The sequence below is a fragment of the Rana temporaria genome, chromosome 1, assembly GCF_905171775.1.
Source record: "Rana temporaria chromosome 1, aRanTem1.1, whole genome shotgun sequence".
NCBI lineage: Eukaryota > Metazoa > Chordata > Amphibia > Anura > Ranidae > Rana > Rana temporaria.
Window position 1 is genome coordinate 360,550,840 of NC_053489.1, and position 14,896 is coordinate 360,565,735.

The 14,896-nt window shown below is 42.3% G+C and overlaps 1 protein-coding gene across 4 annotated transcripts in view; it reads right to left on the reverse strand.

Annotated features, from left to right (window-relative positions):
• Window positions 1-14,896, reverse strand: part of MIER2 (MIER family member 2) — an 85,338-nt gene that overhangs the window by 24,429 nt on the left and 46,013 nt on the right. For all 4 annotated transcript variants that reach the window (XM_040321922.1, XM_040321914.1, XM_040321939.1 and 1 more), the window contains 3 exons: window positions 12,650-12,798; window positions 1,118-1,199; window positions 873-967 (listed from right to left, as the gene is read on the reverse strand). In XM_040321922.1, the coding sequence (XP_040177856.1) occupies window positions 873-967; window positions 1,118-1,199; window positions 12,650-12,798 (326 nt within the window). The remainder of the gene's footprint in view (window positions 1-872; window positions 968-1,117; window positions 1,200-12,649; window positions 12,799-14,896) is intronic.

Below are 14,896 nucleotides of genomic sequence, written 5' to 3' on the forward strand. Positions count from 1 at the left end.
GTGTAGGCTTCATTTCCTGATAAAGCAGCGGGGAATGTCTGTCTATAAAAATGTAAATCTATCCTACTGCATACGCTAGCTAAAACCCTCATTTCCTGGGTCAGTGAGATTTTAGAGGACAGTTCATGATGGGGAGTTCTTGTTGCTGGGGGAATGTAATCACATCATCATCAGGGAAAGTTTTGCAATATTTGTGCTTTTGAATTCCTGGTCACCATGACATGTCACTTGGTTTTCCTGGGCAATGTAAAGAGCACAATTTTGATTTTTTAAGCAGAGGAACAGACATCATCAATAGGAGCCTGTTTCTGCTTCAAGGAGTAACCTGGATTGTTAGAATATGATGCTTCATAAAAGAGAATATATTGATGCAAGTGAGCATTCTTTAAAATCCTTGAAGAGTACTGTCACGAATCAGTTGTGACCAGAACTGCGTGGATAGCAACAGAGGAACACCAAACACATAAAAGTGAAAATATGTCGATTTATTAAAATAAGTGAATAATATAAATACAACCACCTCTGATATGACAGTGCACAATAAACCAGCCAACAGACAGAGACCTACAAAACCTTTCCTGACAAATACAGCCCGTTCTACCCCAATATGGAGCAAATGTATTTAAAACAAAAAACAAAAACAAATTAGGTGGTTGAACTAATCTTGTTAGGAGTCTGAAGTTGGGCTGTAAAGATTCTGCTCTCACACTATCACTTGCTCATGAAAATCAGCATATATAAGGATTACAAAATGTGGGTAAACTTCAAACACTTATGGCTGCAAAGTAAATATTAAAACAAACATTAAATATTGAATATATTGAGACAAGTCTACAAATTTTTTTACGTTTGTAATATTTTAAACCTCTCACCTTGTTAGCCTGGATGAGATGAAAGTTTTTCCCATAAACCCGAAATCCTTGCTCAAAACTTCTACACTCATCTTCACTCCAAGCACACAGCTGACCTAATTATAGGTGAAAAAAATATTTCAGGATCGATTTTCTATTCTTTTAACATAGGAACTCTTCAAAAAATATTTCTCATACATGACAAGTCTCAGGCGTAAAAAAAGAGAGATCTGTAGGTTTTATTCAGCTCATATCTAAGCTCTTACCTTGTACTACCTTGACATTAAAGTGGAGTCTTCGGAGAGCTTCTTCTGTGTGAAATCTACATTTTACCAATTCAAAGAGAGCCTGTCAAAAAAGGAAGAATTAAAAACAAATAAGGAATACTTTTTTAAAACAAGTAATAGGAAATGCAAGTGATAAGAGCTATCAAAAATAGTAAAACGTATGAATACATTTCCCAATTCTGGCTGCTCGCACTTTTTTTTTTTACTTGGAAAATGATTGAATAAGATAGTACCATCATCCTGCTAGTACCGCCTAAACCCATAAATGTTTGCCTAGAAAAATGGTTGGACTTTCTCGGTACTGATGACAAACAATAGCAAAATAAAAATAAAATTATTATACAATTACTAAAAAGAACACCCCGTCACATATCTGTTAGAGTGGAGAAAGGCCAGGAGACTTTGACCGGTTTCGCGGGCATACCGCTTCTTCAGGAGGGATATCTATAGAAGATACAATAATTTTCTTTGATCCATTATATCCTGGGTGATTCAGTTTCCCAATCACGTGGTGTGATCCCTACGGTTACTCCACATATAATTTTTAACCCTGTACTTCTATTATCATATAATTACTTTACTAGAGTACGATAAGCATTCCCCCTCGTTCGACGTGTGGGGGGGGGGGTCCATTTGAGCTACAGTCTAAGCCATGGACCTAATCAGGTGAGCACTTTTTACATATTTTTGTTGACATTGACTGTACACAATATGTTTAACTATTGTATTTTCTTTTGTATTTGATTGTTATTTTTCCTTGCTAGTTTTTTGTCAAGAAGCGGTATTTCCGCGAATTCGGTCGAGGTCTCCTGGCCTTTCTCCACTCTAACAGATATTTGACGGGGGTGCCTGTCAGCAACAACTATTGATTGTATTGTGGGGCTTGGCTCAAGTGTTCTTTTTAGTAATGGTATAGTTTTATGTATAATAAATAATTTTATTTTTATTTTGCTATTGTTGTTTGTCATCAGAACCGAGAAAGTCCAACCATTTTTCTAGGCAAACATTTATGGGTTTAGGCGGTAATAGCAGCCGCCTCCCTTTGCTAGCCTAGGTTTTTTCTCTAAGTCATTCAAGTACATTCAACAGTATAAAATTCTTTATAAATGTTAGTCAGTGTATTGAAATATGGTACAAAATGTACAGTCACACATTGGTGCCTTGAGGCAGGTGGCTGCTTAATCCAACGAACACTCATGGTAAGCCACAGGTATATAGGTAGTCTTCCCTGGGTATGTACCAATCTCACACAGGTTTCCCCATCCTCCAACCATCTGTCCCAAATCTTGTGTGGACCCTCTGTGTGTATGAATCAATTTCTTAAAGGGTAATGTATCATTAACTGCCTTTTTCCATAACTGTACTGTGGGGGGCACATTCTGCATCCATCTCTGCGCTATCACCTTACGGGCTAGGAATAATGTTTCAAAGATAAAGATTGTGTAATATTTGTCCACCTCTTCATGGTAGTAGCCCCAGAATACATAACCTGGGGTCCAGTACCACTGGGAATCCCATTTTATCATGGAGGAAGCGGACAACCTGCGTCCAATATGCCTGGACGTATGGGCAGCTCCATATGAGGTGGTAAAACGAGCCTGTGTCAGCGTTACATAAGCGACACGTCGGGTCTGGTGTGTGTTGGACTTCTGCCAATCTCATCTGTGTCAGGAAGGCTTTGTGTATAACGTATAATGTACAGTTGGGTCAGTCTGACAACTTGGGAGACACTGTCTTGGTTCCCTCTAGAATCTCATCCAAGTCAGTATTATCTATGGGCAAAAAAAAGAAAACAAAGGCGCACCAGCCTAGTGTATTACCGTTAAAAGATTTTACTAAAATTAAAATATATACAGGGCCTACTCACAAGTGTAGTAGAAAGAATCGCAGTAAAGCTTAATCGACATAAGCTGCAAAGAGATGACCTCGAACGATACTCCGATCAAACGTGGAGAAAGTGAAGGAGGTCACCACCGGCTAGCGGTAATACACTAGGCTGGTGCGCCCTTGTTTTCTTTTTTGCCACTAGGATATCCCCATCCATGAAGGGCAGCAAGGCCTGTGGCACCGTTGTTGGTATCATCCCTATGGGCAATTGACTCTTGGATTATCCTCTCGTGCGCAGGAGAATTTGTTCTCTGTTTTAAAGTATTATCTATGGGGCCTATGTCCAGTTCCCACACGGTTTTGGCCCTGTGGGCGATAGCTACCCCCCGTTGTCTGACTGTGTAATACAGGTGTGAGAAGTTTAGAGGGGTTTTCCCCCAAAACTATATTCAGTACTGGGGGGGGGGGGGTCCATCCCTATAGCCAGGTTTGGTAGCTGGGTTCTGAGTGCGTGACGGAGCTGCATGTATTTGAAAGCCAGTTGGTGCAGACGGGAGAACTCTTCTTTAAGGGCCTGAAACTGCTTGAGCCCGAAACTAGACAGGACCTGGTGTAGATACAGTATTCCATATATAGCCCAGACTACCGAGTCTGGAATTGTTTCCAGTTCCGGCATACGTTTGTTAAAGGGGTTGTAAAGGTTCGTTTTTTATTTTCTAAATAGGTTCCTTTAAGCTAGTGCATTGTTGGTTCACTTACCTTATCCTTCGATTTCCCTACTAAATGTTTTTTTTCTTTGTTTTCTTTGTCTGAATTTCTCACTTCCTGTTTCTCCTCAGTAAGGTGTTCAGTAAAAGCTGTTCTAAATGACTTTCCACCACTCAGATGATGGTGAAAAGCTTACTGAGGAACAGGAAGTGAGAAATTCAAACAAAGAAAAAAAAATTTAGAAGGGAAATCGAAGGAAAAGGTAAGTGAACCAACAATGCACTAGCGTAAAGGAACCAATTTAGAAAATAAAAGACGAACCTTTACAACCACTTAAAGCCACAGTGGGGTGTGGGAGTGAAATTTACCCACATTCAGTTTTTTAATAGATATTTCCCATACCCTTTGGTGGTGTGTCAGCATACCCAAGTTATACCGTGTGGTGGAACCAGGCGCTCTTTTACCACGTAGGATGGCCTGAAAGGGTGTATACGCTGGGTGTCCTGGTTTGTCACATACCAAGAATCTATAGCGCTGCATTTCCGACGTGTGGAAGTGATTCATGTGGGATAGCTGCAAAGCCAGGTAGTAGTCCTGAAGGTCCGGGAGGGAAGCACCCCCCATATCAGTGGGGTTCTTTAAGATTTGCCAAGCTAGTTTATGTCTACCATTACCCCAGACAAAGGAATTTAGGATGGCTTACATCTGCTTAAAGAATTTTAAGGGAATGTATAGGGGGGCATGCCACACCATGTATATAATCTTGGGTAGTATGATCATTTTTATGAAAATCAACAAATACATAAATACATATCCTGAAATAACCTTTAAACGATCTCGCTCAATCAATTAGGGACACTGCTGTCTCAAGTCACTATGCAACTCAAATGATCCCCAAGTCAACCAAAACAGGGACCTTTCACTGTGGAAAATGCAATTTTTGTCGCTACATTATCAAAGGTCCTAGCATCAATTTGCCAAATGGCGACATTTGGGCACCAAAATTTAGAGCCACCTGTCAAACTGTAGGGGTCATCTATCTAATGAAATGTAGCTGTGGAGCATTCTACGTCGGTAGGACAAAGAATTTTTTTCTGTAGAATGCGGGACCATGTTGTGATACATTTGCCTATATGTCTCAGTGTAATTCTCCCTGCTTGCCCTGTGTGATTCTGTCCTGGCTAACAGGTTATTGACGTGCTAATGTCCCCTCACTGTTTCTAAAGGTTAATTGATCTATTGTGTTGTGTGAAGGAGATCTGTGTTTAAGTGGCTTGTGTTAATTATTCTGATTGCTTCATTGTGGTAATTATCTCTCTATATGCGGGGTCGAGCGGTCTAGTTAATGTATTCAGTACAACTAGTACTCAGCGTCATTTATGTCATTGTCTAAAGAAAATGTGTTTTCAGACTCGGCTCCGTCGTGTCTGCCTAATCATCTGTATGGAAGCCCCAGTGTGAGGGGGGCGGAGATTTGTCATTGTAACAGTTTTGGAAATGACATATAAGCTGTGTGATATAACATTAAAGTCTGTCTTGTTCTAGCAGTAAGCCTGGACTAATGTGTGGCTTTAATGGGCGATCTCAGGAATATTCCTCCTAGTGGAATATTGGGTGACGTTCTTATGGAAGAAGGGAATCTTTGACGGGGATATCATACCGATACCGTCACACATGTGTCCAAGAAACTTCTGTAAACACCGATCAGCTGGCACATGGGCCTCTTTCATGATCACAATCCGATAATGTTGGGCTTCTATGCCTTGGAGCATGTCCCCCTCAACGAGAGGGGTGGTGATGCAGATAAGCGCCTCCTTCAGGTCGAGGCAAAATGGATTTATACACTTCAGGCCACAAAATACCCAGGCCTGAATGAAAACATTAGCTATAAACCATTTTTATAAAATGTGTTTCACCCTTCTCTTTTCTTTCTATATCATTTTACAACGTATATAGCGGGCTGGCGGTGTCTTCATCTGGGGTATGAACTTTGGAAAACCCCTGCCTACACTGCCATAGCCCCTTCTCTCTCCAGCTGCTTATCGCCACCAGTGACCTGTAAGCAGTGGATCTCCCTCTGAGCGCTATATTTACCATCCTGGTTCAATACACCAAGGACCAGGAGGTGATGGGCTCTCTAGGCAGATCCAGTGCAGTATGTCTATAAGCATTATAACAATAAATGCATTTACAATATTCTGTACAATAGTGCAAAGATATTTGGTTTGACTTATGTAATACGTTGGTGTTGGGGAGTTAGATGGTTCTCAGCTCCCCTTTTGTTGATTGTTACTTGCTGTGTTATGGCAATAATTTGCCCATTATATGCAATTTGACATTTTTTGTTTCACAGACTGGATGTAACTAGACAGGTCTCCAATGATCTAGAACTCTCCTTATTTGTCACCTTTTATACATACTACCCTCAGCCTATCTGGGTTGTTCAGAGTCACTGTCCCTCAATGGGGGACTCTTTATGTCATCCCGTGACTCACCTATAGCAGGTCAACCCCACGTATTTACATCACCCCAATGGCAGTGCCAAAGCATCTATAGGATCCATTGTGGACGCGTAGGGGCAATCACCAGCACGGCAACATACAGTGCTGAACCCCAGCGGAGGCACGGATGTCGGCCTGTCTCTATGGGATGGGCGTTTCCGCTCACTCACCGCCACTAGTGAAGTCCTACTACGTCACACGCATGCAACGCGCATGCGCGTGCGGCGGCTTACGGATGGGAGCTGCTCATCTTCATCTCCCATGTCATATCTCTGCGCCCACAGACGTGATTTATGCCAGATGCGTCACACGTCATGCCACACCACCGCACTGAGGGGATAAAAGGACTCCTCCAGCTTATGATAGCTGCATGAGCCCTGCTGGGGAAGCCAAGCCAGATATTTAGCCGACTTAAAGGTAAAAATTCTACTTGAACTTATGGGTGAAACTTTAGTTGTTTCTATGCAGACCATATCTAATATAGTTATTGATTTGGTCATAGATTTTCTTTTGGGCTCTCTTCATCTATACACCCTTACTGCTTGTAGATACTTATCTACACAAGGGGGGGCTGTGGAGGAAAGCAATCTTACTCAGAAGTTGGCTCAACGCCTTAAGGTACATAAGAATTTACTCAAATACATGCATACTCGATCATGTATGAGAGAATCTGATCTCTCTCTCTCTATAGATATAGATATATATATATATATATGTCCCTTTCTGTTTCTTTTTCCTTTCTACATTATAGCTTACAAGCTGACGTTCAATTACATCTTTGCAGCCTTTTGAGTTACACACCTGCAGGTGTGTGTACTCTATCTGTACATTTGGGCTTCCCCAGCCATACAGGTCCTTAGCATCACTCAAATATACATGCAAGTTGCCCTTAATAATCTCCCTAAAAATGTTTTCTGCATTACTATTGTCTTTTATGCTCTATATGCGCTATATGAGTCTATGACCAATCTGGGCATAAATAGAACACCCCCTCTGTGTTTATATACTATATATATTTTTTGCTGAATATTGGGAAGATTGTGGCGAGTTCTCACATTATGAGATTGAGGCTCAGACTGTATGTTTCTCCCAATAGGACCACATTTGGACACTGCCATATATGGGTCATATGTGATGCACTGCTGTTTTGATTTGATAAAACAGTGGATCCTGGCATACGGGGAGTGGTGCAGCATTGCTCTATAGGAGGATTTTTTCCTTGGAGGTACTAGAAGCAGCCCTTGTGGGCGAAACATGTAGGACTGCTAGCATGGGATACACAAGAAAGTTTTTGCACCCTACTGTAAACTTTATTTTCTGGGGTCTTTTTAGAAATTTATACTTGTAAAATATATTTATGAATAAAATATTTGTTCTTAACAATATACTTGTGATTTTCCATGAATTTTTGTGGCTTTGTTTAACCACTTAAGACCCGGACCAAAATGCAGCTAAAGGACCTTGCCCCTTTTTGCGATTCGGCACTGCGTCGATTTAACGGACAATTGCGCGGTCGTGCAACGTGGCTCCCAAACAAAATTGGCGTCCTTTTTTTCCCACAAATAGAGCTTTCTTTTGGTGGTATTTGATCCCCTCTGCGGTTTTTATTTTTTGCGCTATAAACAAAAATAGAGCGACAATTTTGAAAGAAATGCAATATTTTTTACTGTAATAAATATCCCCCAAAAATATATAAAAAAAAAATGTCTGTCAGTTTAGGCTAATACGTATTCTTCTACCTATTTTTGGTAATAAAAAAAAATTAAAATAAAAAAAAAAATCGCAATAAGCGTTTATCGGTTGGTTTGCGCAAAATTTATAGCGTTTACAAAATAGGGGATAGTTTTATTGCATTTTTTACATTAGTAAATGGCAGCGATCAGCGTTTTTTTTTCCGTGACTGCGACATTATGGCGGACACTTCGGACAATTTTGACACATTTTTGGGACCATTTAAAATGCATTGTTTATTGTGAAAATGACAGTGGCAGTTTGGGAGTTAACCACAGGGGGCGCTGTTGGGGTTATGTGTTCCCTGAAGTGTGTTTACAACTGTAGGGGGGTGTGGCTGTAGGTGTGACGTCATCGATTGTGTCCCCCTATAAAAGGGATGACACGATCGATGACGGAGCCACAGTGAAGAACGGGGAAGCCGTGTATAAAACACGGCTCTCCCCGTTGTTCAGCACCTGGGACCGATCGAAGGACTCCAGCGGCGATCAGGACTGCAAGTCCCGCGGTCACGGCGCTTCGGACCGGGGCGCGGGAGTGCGCGCCCGCGACCCCACGGCTGGGCTTAAAGGACAACGTACCTATACAATGATGTGCCCACCCGTGCCATTCTGCTGTTGTATATCAGCGTGAAGGGGTCTTTAAGTGGTTAAAGACACTAATATCTATTATATTAACTTATGAATGTTCCAACATGCATCCTTAAAATCCCACGCCACACCCTGGTATCGGGGACTTGTATAAATTAGCATTGCCACCTTGTTTAAGTAAAATAATAAGAGGTCCAATGGCAGGATCAACAGGTAATGAAACAGTTTCAGGGGGTAAAAAATGGAATTAGCTAGTGAGGCTGAAATAATAAGAGAGTAGCACTCACATTGCCACATTCGTATGCAATATGCTAAAAAAAGGGGGGGGGGGAGAAGGGAACCCAATTCAGACTTTAAAAAAGACACATACATGGTATACAAAAGGACAAGACGATAATAAAAATCATACACAAGAATACAAATTGCATGATATAAGCCAGAGTGCATCAACGTGTTTTCGCTGTTATGCTTCTTCAGGACGCAGTTCAGGAATCAATAATAGCAAAAAGCCAATAGAGGGTCTCAGTCTTGCAAATACCTCAAATCTTGATACGCAATAAGCCAACAAAGATACCCAATATAGAAATTGGGAGCACAGTGCTGGCAAAGCAAAGTTAGAGGGACTGATGGTTCCTCACTGATAGGTAGAGATGTCTCCAAAATAGAGCTTTGCATAGGGGAGGATAAATATGTGGAGCTGGCAGCAGGCCCTTCAAAAAGGACTAGTGTAGTACAGAAATATGTTGCTGGACAGCCACTGTTTCAATAGACTATGCTTTATAAAGCCATCTGGATGTGCTACACACAAAATCCTATCTGTGATTCATGAAAAATTCAGATTTCACATCAAAGAGTGATCCCGTAGGAGAGAGCAAAAAATGCTCTGCGTACTTTTTCATACCATGTATGTGTCTTTTTTCTATTAAAATTATTGTTGTACTTTCTAATTGTTTACTGTGCCATTAAAGTCCAAATTGGGTTCACCTTTTGGGTATCCTTCACCCCCCCCTTTTTTAGCTAGTGAGGCTCTTCATCATATGTGTCATTTCTTTATTTTTGTTTCAATATTTTTCTTGAAAATGTTCACAAAAAAGAGTAAAGAAATGATAACGCTTTTAAAACAATATGCAATTTCCACAACATGGAATGCATATAGGCAGGGCTGCTATCAAGAATTATGGGGCCCCTTACACAGCTTCAGGCATGGGCCCTCCTGGAGCAGAGAACCGGGGGGGGGGGGGGGGGGGGTGCTGCCGCCTGAAATTGTGCTTTGGTCTGATGAGTCCAAACTTGAGATCTTTGGTTCCAACCCCCGTGTCTTTGTGAGACACAGAAAAACAGGTGAACGGATGGACCCTACATGCCTGGTTCCCACCGTGAAGCATGGAGGAGGAGGTGTGATGGTGTGGGGGTGCTTTGCTGGTGACACTGTTGGGGATTTAATCAAAATGAAGGCATACTGAACCAGCATGGCTACCACAGCATCTTACAGCGGCATGCTATTCCAACCGGTTTGCGTTTAGTTGGACCATTATTTATTTTTCAACAGGACAATGACCCCAAACACACCTCCAGGCTGTGTAAGGGCTATTTGACCAAGAAGGAGAGTGATGGGGTGCTGCGCCAGGTGACTACCTCTTGAAGCTCATCAAGAGAATGCCAAGAGTGTGCCAAGCAGTAATCAAAGCAAAAGGTGGCTACTTTGAAGAACCTAGAATATGAAATATATTTTCAGTTGTTTCACACATTCATAGTTTTGATGCCTTCAGTGTGAATCTTCAATTTTCATAGTCATGAAAATAAAGAAAACTCTTTGAATGAGAAGGTGTGTCCAAACTTTTGGTCTGTAATATATATATATATATATATATATATATATATATATATATATATATATATATATATATATATATATATATATATATATATATATATATATATATATATATATATATATATATATATGGGGGGGGGTTGCCATCCGGGGCCCTGGGGACCTCTGGTCCCTTTAATAATAATAATAGATATATATATATATATAAAAAAGAAATACAAAATAAACATAAAAAAAATATATAAAAAATAAATAAAAACAAGGGGGGTTGCCATCTGGGCCCCTTACAGGTGTACTGCCTGATGGTGGCACTGCATATAGGACAAGAGCAGAAGCGTTTGCATTATAATCAATGGAAGAACAGAAGGCGTATAAAACCAGGCACCACACTAGCTAAGGGTTTCCCTCTATAGAATGCCTATCTTTATCACTTCTGTAACTGCGAGCTTATGACTTATTCTCAACCATTTATAGTCTAGCAATTATAGCCTTATTATGTCATGGTATTTTCATGAAAGCCATGTCATTTGATGGGGTTTAGGATATGCCCTCTATATTCAGAAGTGCAAGTCCCTTCCACATTAGGGAGAGCACATTCGATCTTCTGTGACTGTAAAATTGTGCAACCTGAATGTTTCAATCACACAAATAAAAGGAAAGAAAAATAAAAAGAAAGGGAAAAGGGGAAGGGGGGCGTGGCTTGGAGCTCGACGGGAATGGATGCTGCCTAACTGAGCTCTGCACACCCGCGGCTTATACAACCCCTTCCAGCCTTACAAAGATTGGTGATGGGAAAGTGAGATAGTCTGCCTCCTTGCCCCCAACACTGATCACTTTCTACACCCGGAACCCGCAGCATACCAGAATTGTTCGAGTTTCAGACTCACAGGACTCGAGACCGTTCTGCAACCAAAATGGTGCTGATGAGACATGAGGCAGACCACAGTGAGAACTCCCTTTCGGCGTCGGAGGACACGGTAAGGGATCCAAACGCCACAGATCACCCGGTGCAGCTCTCAGAAATGACAACAATTTTCGTCTGCCATTACTGATCTTAGAGCGGTTCTTTAGGCCTTATCTGACCGCCTATCCCACACAGAGAGCCGATGCTCTATAGATGACATACCTTTTTTTCCTGAAAATAAGCCTGGGTCTTATAATAATTTTGGAAACAAAAGACCCAGTAGCACCTATTGTCGGGGTAGGTCTTACCATATAACGTGCTGTATTCTCACCATCCCTGCCTTTCAGGAATCCCCAGTTTGAACAAAGTTAAAATGCTTGTAAAATGCCAAAATCTTCCCTTTCACAGGAGGTGTGTCCCTGCAATCCAACGGTGCCAAACACCTCAGCTCTGCTATCCTCCCCCTCTCCCAGCCACCAGCAGGGGACCCCAGCCCTCCCTCCGCAGTGCTCAGAGCGGGAAAGAGAGCACACGGGCATGTGAAGAAAAAAAAGTTTGCATGCATCGCATGAAGATTGAGTTTAAGTAAATACCTTGTGGAGACAAGTATCGGTATGCACACAGTATGACATGTTGATTGATTGCAGAGGCTCTGCACTATTACAACTGTACCTTCCGTGACCAGCCAAAGCTCTGCAGAGGGAGGGGGGCCGAGATCTCCCACCAACAGCTGGGAAGAGGGAAGAGGAGGAGGAGACCAGTGGGGAGAGCAGCTGAGCGACGCTCTGTATCAAAGGCACCTGACACCGCTAGATCACAGAGACACACAGCCGTAACAGAGAGGATTATAGGAGTACTTAAGCACCTCAAACTAGGGCTTATATTGCAGCCCTCCTGGAAAATAGTGCTGGGTTTTATTTTCGTGGATAGATCTCATTTTCGGGGAGACACGGTAGTTACAAGATCACATTTGTAAGATAAAGTATACAAGTAATGCTTTATTTGAGTGTATCGAAAGTGTTCAGATTCCGGCAATTGGTACCGCTCTATTAGGGTTTGCTTGGTCAATATGCCCTTATGATCACAAAGGTCTGCTATGCATGTAAAACCCTTTTTGGACCACCCTTAAAATGTGTGTGTGTGGGGGGGGGGGGGCCGGGTAAAATTACTATTTTGTAATAAAGGAGACAATGGGCAATGGGGAGACTTGAAATTGTGGGGTTTGAAAAGTCTATCCCATATGCTGAGCGAAAGAGAGAGAGGGGCATAAAATTGGAAGTCGGTCCCTCACTGGTAGCCACATAACAGTCATTTCTTTATTTTGATGAAAGTAACACTTTAAGAACATACATGTCACATCATAATAATGTAACTAATCTCAGGGGGACCCTTAGACACTTGATCAGTAGCTCTTACCTGCTCATTATCTCTGATAATCCCTTCATCTTGATTATAAGCTTCACCAGTCCCAAGCTGATACTCTGCTACTCTCGTTAGGTAGTTCTCCACTTCACTTTCAGGGAGAACACTAGGATCCCAAAGCAGCTGATCTTTATCCTGAGAATCTGTAAAGACCACAGTACTATAACCATGTTTTAAACACTTGCCTACTGGGTAAATTTTATTTTTCACATACTTGTTAAAATCTAAATTTTTTTTGCTACAAAATTACTTAAACTCAAAACATTAAAGAGTTTCTGAAAGCAGAGGTAATGGAGAATAAAAAAGTGGCTACACATTTGTGCAGTCAGTTATTGTAACGGTCACCACCGTTTACGACCTTCCATCCCATCCAAGACAGCTTATCGACACTCCAACCAACAGGACCCGATCCATAAGAATTCCCCCCAGACACGAGACACACAGCTCTGTGCTTCTGGTTTCAAATGTAATACAATTTTAATGGTTTCTTCTCAGTCTTATATACAGTACAACCATGTGACAGTATTCAAAGGGACAATGAGATCTCCACCCCCCCTAATCACACACTAAGGCTAATTACTTAAACCTTCTAGACAGGTCGGCGCCGGCCTATAATTATCATGTCTAATCACTGCACATTCCTTAATTAACAGCATAACAAACAAACCCATCACACACTGAGTTCCCTAGGCAGACGTTCCGTCTCCGCATACAGCTTGACACCTATTCACACCTCTGAGCATCAATAGGTTTTAGACAGTGTTCTCACACAATTAAAGGCCTTTCAAAAGCTAGCCTTATTTAACATATTAACAGTCTTCACAGAGAGATGAGTCACTATTGACTGGTTGGGGTCACAATTAACCAACATCTTGCAGTGTCTCAAAATCCTGCAATACAAACTATCAGTGATGTCCCATCTCATGTAATACACGAATTATGATTCACTTGCCACCCCATGCCCAAAGGGCACAGAGTGGACTCAGACCCAAGAGTTATCAGTGACGCTGACACAGGAGTATCCTCCATCCTCACAAAGTCTTTGGGTGTCAAGGGTCATTCCGTTACAGTTATCAATTGCAAATTTTCAGGAAAGATGCACTTAAATTAATTTAAACTTAACTCCTATGGGGGGGAAGATTGCCACGCTGGAGTTTAAGGTAGATGACCTCGAGAACCGTTTGCGCAGGAACAACCTGCACCTGGTTGGGTTGCCTGAGAGGGTGGAGGGCTCTGATCCTGTTGCCTTTCTGGAAAGCTGGTTTGAACAGGATTTTGTCCGTGAGCAGCTCTCTTTCCTTTGTGATTGAAAGGGCCCACCGGGTCCCTGGGCGCCCCCTCCCTGAAGGACACCCTCCCCGCACGATGGTAATCCGGCTCCTGAATTATAGAGACCGAGACTCCATCCTGGGGGCTGCCAGACGGAAGGGTAGTCTCCAAATTAATAATTCCACGGTGTCCCTATTTCCTGACTACTCTATCAGTCCACAACCGCAGAGCCAGCTACCAAGTGTCAAGCAGAAGCTCCGGGAACAAGATGTCCAATAGTCCATGCTGTTCCCTGCCACCCTCCGGGTTGCTTAACAGGGGAGGGTCCATTTATTTCAGTCCCCGCAAGATGCCCGGTTCTCGTGGGAGTCACTGCCTCGTCCTAAGCCTCCTGCCTGATGCTGACTCTCAGGCCTCGTACACATGGCCGAGGAACTCGACGTGCCAAACACGTCGAGTTCAGGGATGAAGCCGCCGAGGAGCTCGGCGGGCCGCCTTCTCCCATAGAACAACGAGAAAATAGAGAACATGTTCTCTATTTTCTCGACGAGTTCCTCGGCGGCTCCATCGGGCCAAAAGTGTACAGACGACAGAGTTTCTCGGCAGAATCCGGGTTTGACCGAGTTTCTCGGTGAATTCTGCCGAGAAACTCTGTCGTGTGTACGAGGCCTCACAGTTCTAAAGTACCGCTGTTGGAAACGTAATTTCCCTCATCATTCCACCTTTTTTGTTGTTTTTTCCATGCCTTTTTGCTATTGACTCTTTAATTTGTTGCTCTGATACTGCTGATGGTGGATGATCTAATTGCTCTCCTGGGGGAGAGTACCTGTCCTCGGTCTCTGACCGAGCTCTAGCTGCCTTGGAATGGTTTCCCCCCTCCACGTTTTGGCTCTTATGGAACACTATTGCTGAACACTGACTATTTTTCCCTTTAGTTTTGGATCTTCCTTTCTTTTTCTTTTGCCTCCTACT